This window comes from Sciurus vulgaris (genome assembly GCF_902686455.1).
Source record: "Sciurus vulgaris genome assembly, chromosome: 9".
Taxonomy (NCBI): domain Eukaryota; kingdom Metazoa; phylum Chordata; class Mammalia; order Rodentia; family Sciuridae; genus Sciurus; species Sciurus vulgaris.
The window spans coordinates 88211427-88224132 of NC_136469.1; the positions used below are offsets into that span (position 1 = coordinate 88211427).

The following is a 12706-nucleotide window of genomic DNA, read 5'->3' on the forward strand; positions in this document are numbered from 1 at the left end:
GTCCAATAAAAACTAAATGCAACTTTAAGCTCAAAAAAAGCTGATTTTTAAGCTTTAAAAAATCAGATTCACAAACCAGCAAAAATCTTTTGGTCCCTCGTACTGAAACAGGGTTTGAGCAGAGCAGGCATGCTAAATTACTCTTGGAAGACTAACCTCCTCTCCCCTTTCTCCTCTTTGAGGAAGACATAACTAGCGTCCACCAACCTCACATCCTCATCTCTAGCATGCCTTCCCTTCACTCCTCACTCTTCCCTGTCCTCCCGCTTCTCCTCTTCTCTACATCTCTCTTTCACAGATACTAGGACATGTTCTCAGATCTGCACCTCCTCTCCCATCTGCTTTCAAAGCAAGATGAGTCTTGGAAGTTCAAGACTTTGCAAGGGTGGTTCAATGAAGGCTCTCAAGTCTTGCAAGATTTACTCTGCGTTGGCAGCAGCAAATCATTCAGTGTTCCTTAAATACACGATTTTTCCTGGAAAGGGAGGATGAAGAAGATTGTTTGTATGTGGTTGTATAAGACAAAGAGAATCATTCCAGTTTCTTTCCTCTACCCACACTCTGGCTGTAAAACAGACTGACAATTAATAAATTTAAAAAACATGTTCACTTCATAGTGACATCCTGCTCACATTAGTTATTGATGGCTAAGAACTGTCATTGCTCACATATACTTATCCGTCTTTCTACTCTAAAGTAAAAATGCTATAAAGTACTAAGTGTCAAAACATTACATATTTGTTGGTAACTGTAAAGTTGATAACAAAAGTAACACTATTTTACAAAAAAACTCCAAGAATGTTTTCATACTGGAGTGATAAGGGACACAAACTGAGAAAGAGAAAATAAAACAATTGGTATTGAATTAAAACTCTGTCCTCAAATTGAAATCTGAAGGTCATGAAATTTGTCCCTTAAAATATTTCTGAATAAGTTGCTCCTGATCAAGGAATTTCATGTAATACTTAATAAATATTTTTCACAAAGGTATCTCATTTAATTCTGGCTATATGTACTAAATAAGAAATTACTACCCTATTTTGCAGATGTAAAAACTGAGACTCAGGAAAATTATGTAAATTCCTCGAAATCATGCTGCTACTAAATATAAGCAGGATTTGAATAAAATCATTGGAAAAGATCACATCATAATTTCTAGAAAAAGATTGTGAAGTCGGCATTTGGTGTTAAAACCAGCATTCACTAGTGTTGTGCTTCTTTGGTGTTAAAACCAGCACTCACTAGTGTTGTGTTTCTTAAGCCAGACTCTGCACTGCCTTCAAGAGCAGAAGACGCTAGCAAACACTGAGAAGGAATGCCCTGAGAAAAATGAGTTATGGTTTAAAGATTTGAACAGTTTTGATCAAGAAGATCAGTCACTGCCTGGAGGAAAGAAAGTAAAGAAAGAATAGCAGCTACTGGGCAAATGAGAAATATATTTATAATAATTACCACAATAGTTGCTGCTGTTAAGGAATAAATGTCATTCAGGCACATTATTAGACAATTTCCATAGATTGGTTCATTTTATTCTAAAGTTGGGTAGAGCTTGATTATTTCTGGAGTTCTGGCCAGAATATTTACATGTGGTTGTGCAAATGCATGGAGAACTAGAATCCAGAACAAAATAGATAGATATCTGCTGCTGGTTTTAGGCAGGAGCTGACTAAAATGCAGAAAGGCACCTGGGAAAATGACTCTCATCTGAAGGTATTATGGGCCTGAAGATGCAAGATGTCACCTGAATCATCTCAGAACTAAAGAAGCATGATGGCCTGCTTCAGAGGAGCGGAAAGTTAGGCAAATGCCTGCCGACCCATTGATTCTGGGACATGTCTGAATTCAAGAGTCTAGGAGGGGTGGTGCGATAGGTAGAGTAGAACGACCAAGCCAGAGACAACTGGGCTAGCTGGAATCTAAAGCCCAGACAAAAACCTAAGAATTGCTAAAGGGACTGAGAAAGCTGCCAAACCTGTCAGTGGTCCCAGCCAGACCCAACACGTGCCAATGTCAAGGCAGTTGATCTAGTATTCAAACCAAATGGTTCGAATAGGCCTAACCTCAAATCAGATCCAAAGCAACAAGAACCTAACTAATCCTACTTTCATTTCTGTAAAGCCTAGTATTACTATTAACCGTAATTTCTTTCCATTATTTGTTCTGCATTGTTAACCACTGTTACTGTAGGCAACAGCAATAGAGAACCTTTTTTAAAATACCTAAAGTATTCTGGGCCTATGTCGAAGCAAACGTGGGAAAGAATTAAGAAGCATCCTGCCTGGCAGGTAACCTTGAAAGAGTGAGTGGGGGTAATGACTGACAGGACCAAGGGGAACATGTTTCTCAAACTTGATAGAAAAAAGTTGGGGTGGTAAATTGAAGATAAAACTCAGAGGGGTCCAATCAGGAGCAGGCATGGGCCCCTATATATATATACAAGAGGCCCTAACCAGGAGCAGCAAAGGGAAAGCAGTGTGAGCCCTAGGAGTCACTGCCCTGCTTGGAGCTGGCATTTTCTCCAATTTCTCATCTATTTAATGGGGCCCCTGGATTCGCAGTGTGGTTTAGGGTCCACAGAGCCATTAAGCCAAGAGTAAAACCAATGAAGGAGACGGACCATTCTGCAAGAGGACTTCCTTTCTTCTTTGCTAATAAATGGGTGTTGGTATCACTTACCAACAGGCAGAGGAAATAAATCAGGACTATATCCATGAGTTTCTTCCCAGGAATGAGCTACAAATCAGGTATCACTCCAGAATCCATTCCCACTCACAAAATCTTTCTTAATTGTGCTTAAGTATATTGTGTATAACAGAACAACGTTTGTTGAGTGATTACTATGTCTTGTTAATATTCTAAACATGTACATATATCATTTAATTCTTCATTATCTGTTTTATAGACATCAAAACTAAGTACTAAATTACCTTTCCAATTTTTCATTAGAAAGAAGAAACAACTTTTCACTACTAAAAAATGAGGTTATTAAATTGGAATGGGGAAAAAGGAAATTCACAATCTAGGTCTGATCGGATGACTAATGTCACTTCTCCAAAGACTTCTATTCTCCCAGACCATGGAGAGCTGGGAAGTGATACACAGTAGCAGACAATTTTATAGTATTTCCACTGTACAGACACAATAATAGATGGAAACTACCTTAAGAGCACAGATTACAATAAAATGTCGTGAAATAAGGTGGAAGTGGTAACTTTGAGTATTTATTACCTAAGTTTTTAATATAGTTATTTAATTACATGTTTACATAATTTAATTTTTAATAGAAGCTGTATTTAACCAGTTTGCAAAATTCCTGATAACAATTGGCTCTTGTAAGTAGATAAGAGCTGGCTCCAACACACCAGTGGGAAATGAAAAAATTCCCAACTCTGAAGTAGCTCCATAAATTTCAGCTATTTATCACACTGTTGCTAGCATCACTAAAGCTGGCTCTATCACTGGGTCTATTTTCCAACCTATTATAGAAGACCAAGGTGACTCCAGTTTATCTAGACTTTACATGAGGATATTAGAATATAGCTCCAACTACAATAGACATAAGGTTCTGGCTTATTAAAATAGCAGCAAGTTATATAATTCTTTATTTCAGAAGTTTTTTCTAAGAATATTTTATAGTTGTTAAAGACATTAAGTGATTAAACTCTAAGATATAAAGGCAACTGTGTAAACTTGCAAGCACCTTTAGAAAGCTAAAAGTTTGCCATCTGATAATTTATAATAATGTACCTTGGAGGCACATGAAATTCATTGCTATAGGATCTCTCAAAGCCAAATCTTGCCTGTGATATTTTAAAAGGCGTTGGGTAACACAAAGGCCAATAATAACATGTTTTAAAAGACCTAATCGTATCCCATGCTTCAGGGTGTAAGCTGATCAGTTGAAGAGCCAGAAAAGAACTCCCTGTGTTCCCTATTGCTTTCTGCCCAGCATATATAACATTTCACAAGTGAAAAGGTGAATGACAAAGGCAATTTCAGCTTTCCTCTAAAGTACAGAGATCTACTGATAAAATGAGGAGCCATCTCAACTCACTAGCTATATTCCACATCCAAATACTCTGGAAGGTCAAAGCTAGTATCAGGGCCGATTTCAAGCTACCACAAGATACTGGTCTCCAAGACTCATCTGTTTGTAATTTCTACTCTGCCTGCAGTTCCATGAAAATGAAGCTCACCACAGTGGTAGGAAGTATCCTAATTGCACTCGTCATTCCTCTTCTCTTTGCAGATGACAACATTTGAAAACAGTGCACTTTTCCTACCTCTTTATACTACCACCAACTCCATGATTAAAAAAAATGATCTCCAATTGTTGAAATTTCATTTTATATGAGAAAGATTATTACATATGATATACAAAAGGGACTTCAACTTCAATTTCCATAATTTCAAATATATGGGTTGTTAAAATGAAATATTTTTAACATCAGCTGTTAAAAATGTTCACCCTGTAAACTTTCTGGTCATTATCAAAATCTTTTTCTTCAGAAACCACTTTTAAAAAAAATAAGTAAATAGAGACCCACAAAAACTAAAACATTTCCTGTCAGCGGCAATATTCCAGGTAATAGTAGAACCATTAAATCATAATAGGAATGTCCCAGATTATATTACCTTTTGTGATTTTTTTTTTGTGTGTGTGTGTGTGTGTGTTTTGTATGAGGGATTGAACCCAGGGGCACCTAACACTGAGCCACATCCTCAGCCCTATTTTATATTTTCTTTTGAGACAGGGTCTCACTGAGTTGCTTAGGGCCTTGCTAAGTTGCTGAGGCTGTCTTTGAATTAATGATCCTCCTGCCTCAGCCTCCCCAGTTGCTGTGAAATTTTTTTATAAAGAGCATTTCTATTCTAATTATTTGTTTGCAACCAGTTTCTCTTAAGAAACATAACTGAGAAAGTTCATTGGTAGTAAGCTCTCTTCTAACCATTTATAGTAACACTAAGTTAGAAAACCCCACTTCTGGAAACAGAGTGGCTGAGCTGAAATTTGGTCTACATAATTCTTTCACTCCACCTTTCCCATGACAACATGTTCTGTGTTATTCTGAAAGTACAGCTGAACACAATGAAATATAGCCTCCCATATCTGCTCATTTCTCTTAACACTAAACAAGACAGGCAGAATTGGAGTACATACCTAGTTCTAACAACCCAATGCTTAGCAACTCTGCCCACCACACCTTCATTTCCCATGCTTCATGGAAATTAAATTCTCCTTTCCCAGGCTACACCCAATCATGAAATTTATTTAAAACAAAGAGAATAATCCAGAAGACAGCGCTTTTATCAGGAAACTCTGATAGATGCAATAAAGTATGAATAGGACGTAGTGCCTTCCCTATTGTTATAATTGGGTTAATATCCCATCTTGAATACTTATTTTCCCACCATTTGAACATATGAAAAGAAGTTGTTTTTTTAAGTAGCAAAAATATTATCAAGTCTTACTTTATGAAGTGATCATTTATAGGATGGATGCTGTCACACATCAAGCAAACACCTCATTATATGAGATTTCAAGGCATTTATCATATGTACTATATTCTCCTAATTCTGGTGAACCATCATGTTGAAAAATATTCCCTGAGGTAGTCAAGATATATAAGCTTCTTGATTCATCTGAAATACACAGTTGGATCATCATAAGAGTCATTATCAAACCATATCAGTCCATCAGAAGAGATACATATGGAGCAAGTGAGGCACCGTGGCCTTTTCAGCCTACAATAGCAGTGAAATCTTCCCAGCAAGACTATAAACTGCCCCACTGGATAAAAAGTATCATGAAATGACTGTGGAATATGAACTTGGAAAAGGAAGAAATATGGAGAGGGATAAGGAAAAGATAACCAGATGTGGAAGAAAGGAAAGTGAGACAGGTAAGAGAAAGCAACAGCCAGTGGCCCTGCATTACCATTATCAGGGTTGGTAAACATCCTACTTGCACTGGAGACTGTCTTCCCAATGTCAGCCAGAGACCGGAGGTTGGATTTCTTGGTTTGATGCCGATGCTTCCGGAGCAAAGTATAGGTCACCTTATCCTTAAGGTCAGCTTTCAAGAGGCCTGTCTCAATCTGATGGTCAACAATCATCTCTGATACAAAAACAAAGAAGAACAAAAACAAAGTTCAGACTCAAAATGTGAATTTTTTACTCCAGCTTTATGATTGTCACCCTCAAATTTAACATCAATGTATTATTTTCCAAATCTCCAACTTCCTACTTTATGTAAAAGATAAAGATACAAGGTACAGGGATACTGGTTTTAATGAGAGAGTTATAAATATTCTAGTAATAACTGTATGGTTAGAAAGATAAAATTATCTTGTTGTTTTTCTTCCAAGTTTAGTGATTTCACATAAATCACATTCTACTTCTATGAATAACACAATTGATAGTAATTTAAATTTTCAATTAAAGATTGAAAATTTTCATGTACTATTATATGTTAGAAATAAACAAAATAAAGGCATACTGTCCATCTGCAACTACAAAACTGTTTTTTTAAAAAAGAGAAAGGAAAATAATACTTTCTTAATATCAAGTCATCTGAACACCAATTAATTAAATGAAAGAGTAAACCTTGAAATTATGCCCTAGTCTTTTCTAAGGCAGGCTTATTCTTCCTGTTTTGATCTAACTAAAGTCTCACAAACATATTGCCACTGGTTGTGTTAGAGTATAACCTGAATAAAATTTTCTATGAAATATTATTCAGGTTATACTTTAATTATCTTAGTCCTACTTAGACTTTTAAATATCCTAGTCTTACTATGAAAAACTTAAAATTGCTCCCTAGGTCATTCTGCTATACAACAAAGTCTATTTTCTCCCCATGTTTGTTTTTGGTACATTATAGTTGTATATTATGGTGGGATTTGTTGTTACATATTTGTATATTCTTCCTCCTCCCTCCTCATCTCTTTCCTATAACAGAATATAAGAAACCCACTTTCTCATAAGTAAGCATGTCAATAGTATAACAAAAATGTAGACTGGTGCACTCTACTTTAACATCTACATGACAGGACATTTTATTTCTACCCAGAATGAGACTGAGGACAAAAAAGAAAATCACAAAATCTATATAATATTGGCAGGAAGCTACTTCATTCATGCAAGTAGAGCTTTTGTCTCCTGCACTGAACCAGAGCAATGGATCCCATGCCTACTTATTCTGATACATAGATGCATCCAAGCTGCATATGCATAAACAGTTGCATATCCATATTCCCCTCTTGGGCAAGCTTCTCAATATACAAAAGTAAAAAGAGAACAAGTTATTCTTCTGCAAAAGTCTGACAAGAAAATTGATGGGTCCTAGTTGGATAACAGCATCTCCCACGGATTCCCACCTCTGTAAAGAGAAGTTACAGATGTTCAAGGGACTTTTCTTGGGCATGACTGTACTTCTCACACATCCATCCTTATAGCAAGTACTCAGATTTGGTCTCACATTCCATAGCAAGAAACTGGCATTTACAACACACAATCAATTATTTGGAAGTCAAGCAGAGGCTAAATCCAGGATTTTCCATCATATGCCTTACGCAGATGTCATAAATGTCACACTGGACCACTTGGTAGGACGCCTGGGCAAGGCAGGAAGAGTTCCTCTTGTGAATGTTTTGGTTTGAGAGTGGCCTTTAGCTCTGAGTATTTTTAACTACACAAACCCCACTCAGTAAAACTCTTAGAACTGATCCTGTAATTACAATTATCCCTCTGTTCTACAGTAAAATAATTAGGTGCCTACAGAACATAGCCCTTCTTTCCCTTTAAGTCTTGCTCCATGTGGAAAGTCCATTTTATAGAAGAACTATAAAAATAAACAAACAGCCCAGCATATCTGCTGCAAGTGTTATCAAACTCCTACTCTAATTCCAGGGTTGTGGATTAAAGTGTTTCTTATCTACCATTCCTGGCAGGGCCTTCCTTTATTCTTGCTTTCCCTTAAAATCTCAAACCAATCCATTTGCATGCATAGACTACCCTCTGTTACTAATGCCTGGAAATCACCAGTTAGAACAGGTTAAAACATCTGTGTGGCTTATGTCCTTCATTAAGTTTCCATTAAAATGGTCCACATTATAGGAATCTTTTTAAGCATAAACTACAAAACCTTTCAAAGGAAAGTGGGGGCAGTAACATTTTACAGCAACACTGAGATTTCAGTGTTCAAAATCCCACAGACGCTACCAATTGGGAGAGAAAGTGCCAACTCCAGATGATAGCAGAGCTGAAAGCTAAGCAAGAGTTCAAACTCTCGTTATACAGGTGAGAAAAGAGCAGGCTGGAGAAGTGACTGGCCCACAGATATAGACTCATTAGAGGCAAAACCCCCAAATAAAACCAGTTTTTCTGACTCATAGTTTAGATCTTTCTCTATGTCACACGTTTTTCTTTAAAGAGTAAGTTCTAGACAAAAAAGAATCAATATATGCAGAGCTTCTGCAAACCAAGAAGTGATGGAACAGAAAAATGGCCAAAGATCACAAACAGCTTCTTAAAAGCAATACAAAGGGCCAAAAAATATATAAATACTCAACTTTTAGATTAAGAAAGACAATTTAAACAAATTTATGCAAATAAAACCAATTATGAGTTATTTTTTAATCCATTGAAATGATAAAAATTAAAAAGACAAATCAAACCCCTAGTGATGTGAAGGGTGTGTACAACAGGAAATTTTATGCATTAATGATGAAGTGCCAAGTGAACTTTTCTTGAAGGTCATTTGGCAAATATATATCAAAACCCTTGAATATGTTCAAAACTTTTGAATATTCTACCATTAGAAATCCATACTAAGGAAAAATCTTAACAAGTTCACAAAAATATAACAAGAATCTACACTTTTCTTTACAATAAAAACTTGAAGGTGATTTAAATACCCAATTATAGATTATTAAATACTTTGTGAACATTAAAATTACATTTAAATTTAATGACACAGAAAAATATTGATATTATGTTTTTAAGTTTAAGACAGATTAAAATGATGCAGTATGATTCTGCTTGGTGAAATAAGTTACATATGCATAAACAGTTGCATAGAAAAATTGCTGAGAGCAGGTAAAGTGATGCACACTGTAATCCCAGCAACTTGCAGGGCTGAAGCCAGAGGATCACAAGTTCAAGGCCAGCCTCAATAACTTTGTGAGACCCTGCCTCAAAATAAAAAATAAAAAGGAATGGGGATACAGTTCAGTAGTAAAGCACCCTTGGGTTCAATACCCATACCAAAATAAATAAATAAAATGTGTGTGTGTGTGTGTGTGTGTGTGTGTGTGTGTGTGTGTAAATGGAAAGAAAGTAGGCAACCAAGCTGAGAAAATAGCTCTGAAAAATTAGCTACCATTTTATTTTTGTGGGTATTTTTATTTTTGTGGGTTATATTTTTCTGTATTAGTTTAAAATGATCATATATTAATTTTGTAATTAGAAGAAACAATAGAAATAATGCCATTTTGAAAATATAAAAAGGTGTGAAAAGCAAGAAGCAACAGAACTCACACATCTGCCAACATGCAAAGCTCAGGAATGCCTTTACATACAAAATGAGCTCCAAAAATAGAGGTACATTTCCCTGATCCATTTTTTATCATAATAGAATACCTGAAATGGCTTATAATGTTTTTAACTTAGTAGGGGAGGAAAATTCCCATGGACTTGGTTTCAAATATGAATGACACTCTTTAAATGTAGAATTATGATGATGATGCTAATAATAAAACTATTATAATAATCCACGAAAATGATGTTTTACCCTTTATGATATTTTTTAAAAAGATAAATTTTTCTATTAGCATGCAGAAGGGGTTCTTCATGAAAAAAAGCACACAAAGGTTCTAAGAAGAATCAGAATTAGGCCGAATTTTTTGTGTAAGTGTGAGAAGTGAAACCTGCTTAAACAGTCATGGCCGCCATGCCTCCCAAGGCCCCTCACATGCCCTGCCTTTGAACACAGGCTGGGCTGCCTCTGAAAGGCAGACCGATGAGAAGCGGAGCAGGTGGACGCAAAGAAGGACGGAAAGCACACTACTGTTTTGTTTTTGTTTTTGCTTTTTAGTTGTTGAAGGACCTTTATTTTGTTTATTTATATGTGGTTCTGAGAATCCAATTCAGTGCCTCACACATGTTAGGCAAGTACTCTAACACTGAGCCCCAGTCCCAGCCACATACTTTGTTTTTTGATATAATCATATTTGTTATTATTTTTCTTCTCACTTGTTGGAATAAAAATTGGGGTGTCAGGGGAGATGCATCCTAAGACTCAGCTATGCATAAGTTTCAACTGAGAATTATAGCATAATTCAGGACCAAACAACTCCACCCTCTGCTAGAAAAGAATTTTCTTGATAGCTAAATAATGACTATAACTCTTCAAATTACAGTCCCATCTTCTGTCATTTAAGATTAGATAAAATAGGGCTTTTTAATTCTTCATGTTTTATCCTCCGTAAGGTTTTGATTCTCTCGAAGGATTTGTAAGGATTTGTTCTTAGCCAGTTACACTCTTTCAAGAAAGCTTTCTCCCCATGGCTGCAACACCAGCCTTTCCCCACTTTTCTCTGTTTTGCTCATGACACGTGGTTGCCTCTGAACTGTTTGTCTATATTATTAGCTCCTGAATGACAGCACTGGCTCTTTGCCTACTTGCCCCAGGGACTATGGAGCAAACATATTAGTGAAGGATGATACCTCAAAGTGACCCAGTGGTGTCTAATTTTAACATGTAATGACAATTTTTAAAAGAAATGCATGGAGGTTAGAGAAAAGGTTCACAGCTGATAATAAAAGGTAATGGAAAATTAATGCAAGAACATAAAATGCTTCAATTAACCTTTCTTAAATGTAGTAAATATCAGAACCTCTCTTTGTGGCTATTGGCTAAAGAGGTTCTAATTTAATGTGGGAATCTGTCTTCTACTACATGTAAAAGGGTCAGTTAGCTGCTGAAGACCAGAAGCTCCTTAAGCTCTTTTTGGTGCTGAAGATCCCAAAGACAACTTTATGGAAAAACTCCCATGTGTAATTCCACTTTGACTTTCATCACCCCTGATGATCAGTTTCAGGTACAGCAAAGAAACCCTTTAACTATTCCCAGCTCTGTCCACCACACCATCTGGAATCTTTTCTCCTGCTCATGAAGTCCCTGAGTATCTTTTTAACCTGACTCAGTCTTCACTCAGCCCTCTGCCAGGTGACATGTAGAAAGATCTGGGTAAACTAATTGCAACAAACACACCTAGTGGTCTTATTTGATTCTCATAACAATTCGGTAAGGTCCCCCTTCATCCTGTTTTTACAGATGAAGAAGTCAAGACTCCACAAGAGTTAAGTTACTTGTTTTACCCTTGGTCATCCATGCTAGGTTAATTAAAGTCCCCAGTTTTAAATCCAGCATTCTTTTCTGTGATGTCACTTTAGATCTCATGGGATTGATACATGATACCCTCCAGAGAGTATGTATGTTTATAGAGGACAAACCCTGGGCACAGAGAAATTAATCTTTAAATGGTAGAATTTCAGGCAGAGAAATTTCAGAAGCTCTTGGTGATACAAATACTCGGCAACAGTGTGACCTGACTCAGTCACTAACCAAAAAGGTCCTTCCTGCTCCCTATCCTTCATAACCTTCCTCTATACACAGCTAAAAAGCTAGACATCCAACTCAGGAACTGGACTATTTCCCTTCTTATAAAGATTTAAACTATTTTGCAGATGATGAAACTGAGGTGCACAGAAGCTAAGTATAATGTGTAGGTCAAAGAGATCTAGTAATCTGGTGTGCAGAATTCTGATCTGATATAACCAAAGATGGGTGGGTGAGAAGGTCTATTCGAAATATTAATCTTGTGCCCATAAGTGAAGGAAATGAATACAAATCTATGTATGAACAGCACAATTCTAAAGATAATGAAAAATAATGTAAAAAATGAAAAGCATAAAAGAGAAGATTGGATATTAAATCTGGAAGAAAATATTTCCAAATGTTAACAATGGTTATGACCAGAGACAGATATTACAGAAGATATTTTATTTTTTTCTTAATATTTGTCTGACTTTCAAATTTTCTATAATATACCACACAATTTCATAATGTAAAAAGGAAAAGAGTGTTATGTACTATTCAACTCTACTTGCACTAGAAGGCCTCTGCATTAATGGAAACTTATGGACTTGTAAAGGCAAAAAGTAATAGGAACCTAAGACAATATACTTACCCACCAGCTGTGGGAGAGAAGAAGCCTCCCGGTCAAGCATGATTGATCCTTTCTCCATACATGTCCTCAGCTCAAATAAGCTGTGTAGGGACAGCGTGGCCACATGGGGCTTGCTCCACCTCTCCCCACCCTGTTCCACTTTTTCTTCAAACTTAATCCACCTAAGAAGATGAGAATAGTGAATAGCAATTAAAATTGCTCCAACTTCCTCTAGAAATAGCAGTGTCAACCCCTCTATCTCCACCCTTACCAACACTTTCAAAATGTCTCCTTTTGTGGCATCTTAATAGCTTACTCTATCATTAATTGCATTACCTTCTGGAATATACCCAGTGTCATAGATCACTTCTTCTCCTAAAGTTAGAGGGAAAAAACAGTGACCAAAAGGAGCCAAAATGTCTTTGTTTTTGTATCTGCCTATGTGTAACCATGAAATCCCCAAGAATGATTCT

General features: G+C 36.4%; 1 protein-coding gene across 7 annotated transcripts in view; it reads right to left on the minus strand.

Annotated features, from left to right (window-relative positions):
* SLC4A4 (solute carrier family 4 member 4) overlaps positions 1 to 12706 on the minus strand; it is a 327400-nt gene that overhangs the window by 174578 nt on the left and 140116 nt on the right. For 6 of the 7 annotated variants that reach the window (XM_079152708.1, XM_079152712.1, XM_079152710.1 and 3 more), the window contains exons 5-6: positions 12255 to 12415; positions 5939 to 6118 (exon numbers count right to left, since the gene is read on the minus strand). In XM_079152708.1, coding sequence (XP_079008834.1) covers positions 5939 to 6118; positions 12255 to 12415 — 341 coding nt within the window. The remainder of the gene's footprint in view (positions 1 to 5938; positions 6119 to 12254; positions 12416 to 12706) is intronic. The other variant, XM_079152709.1, reaches the window with a different exon arrangement.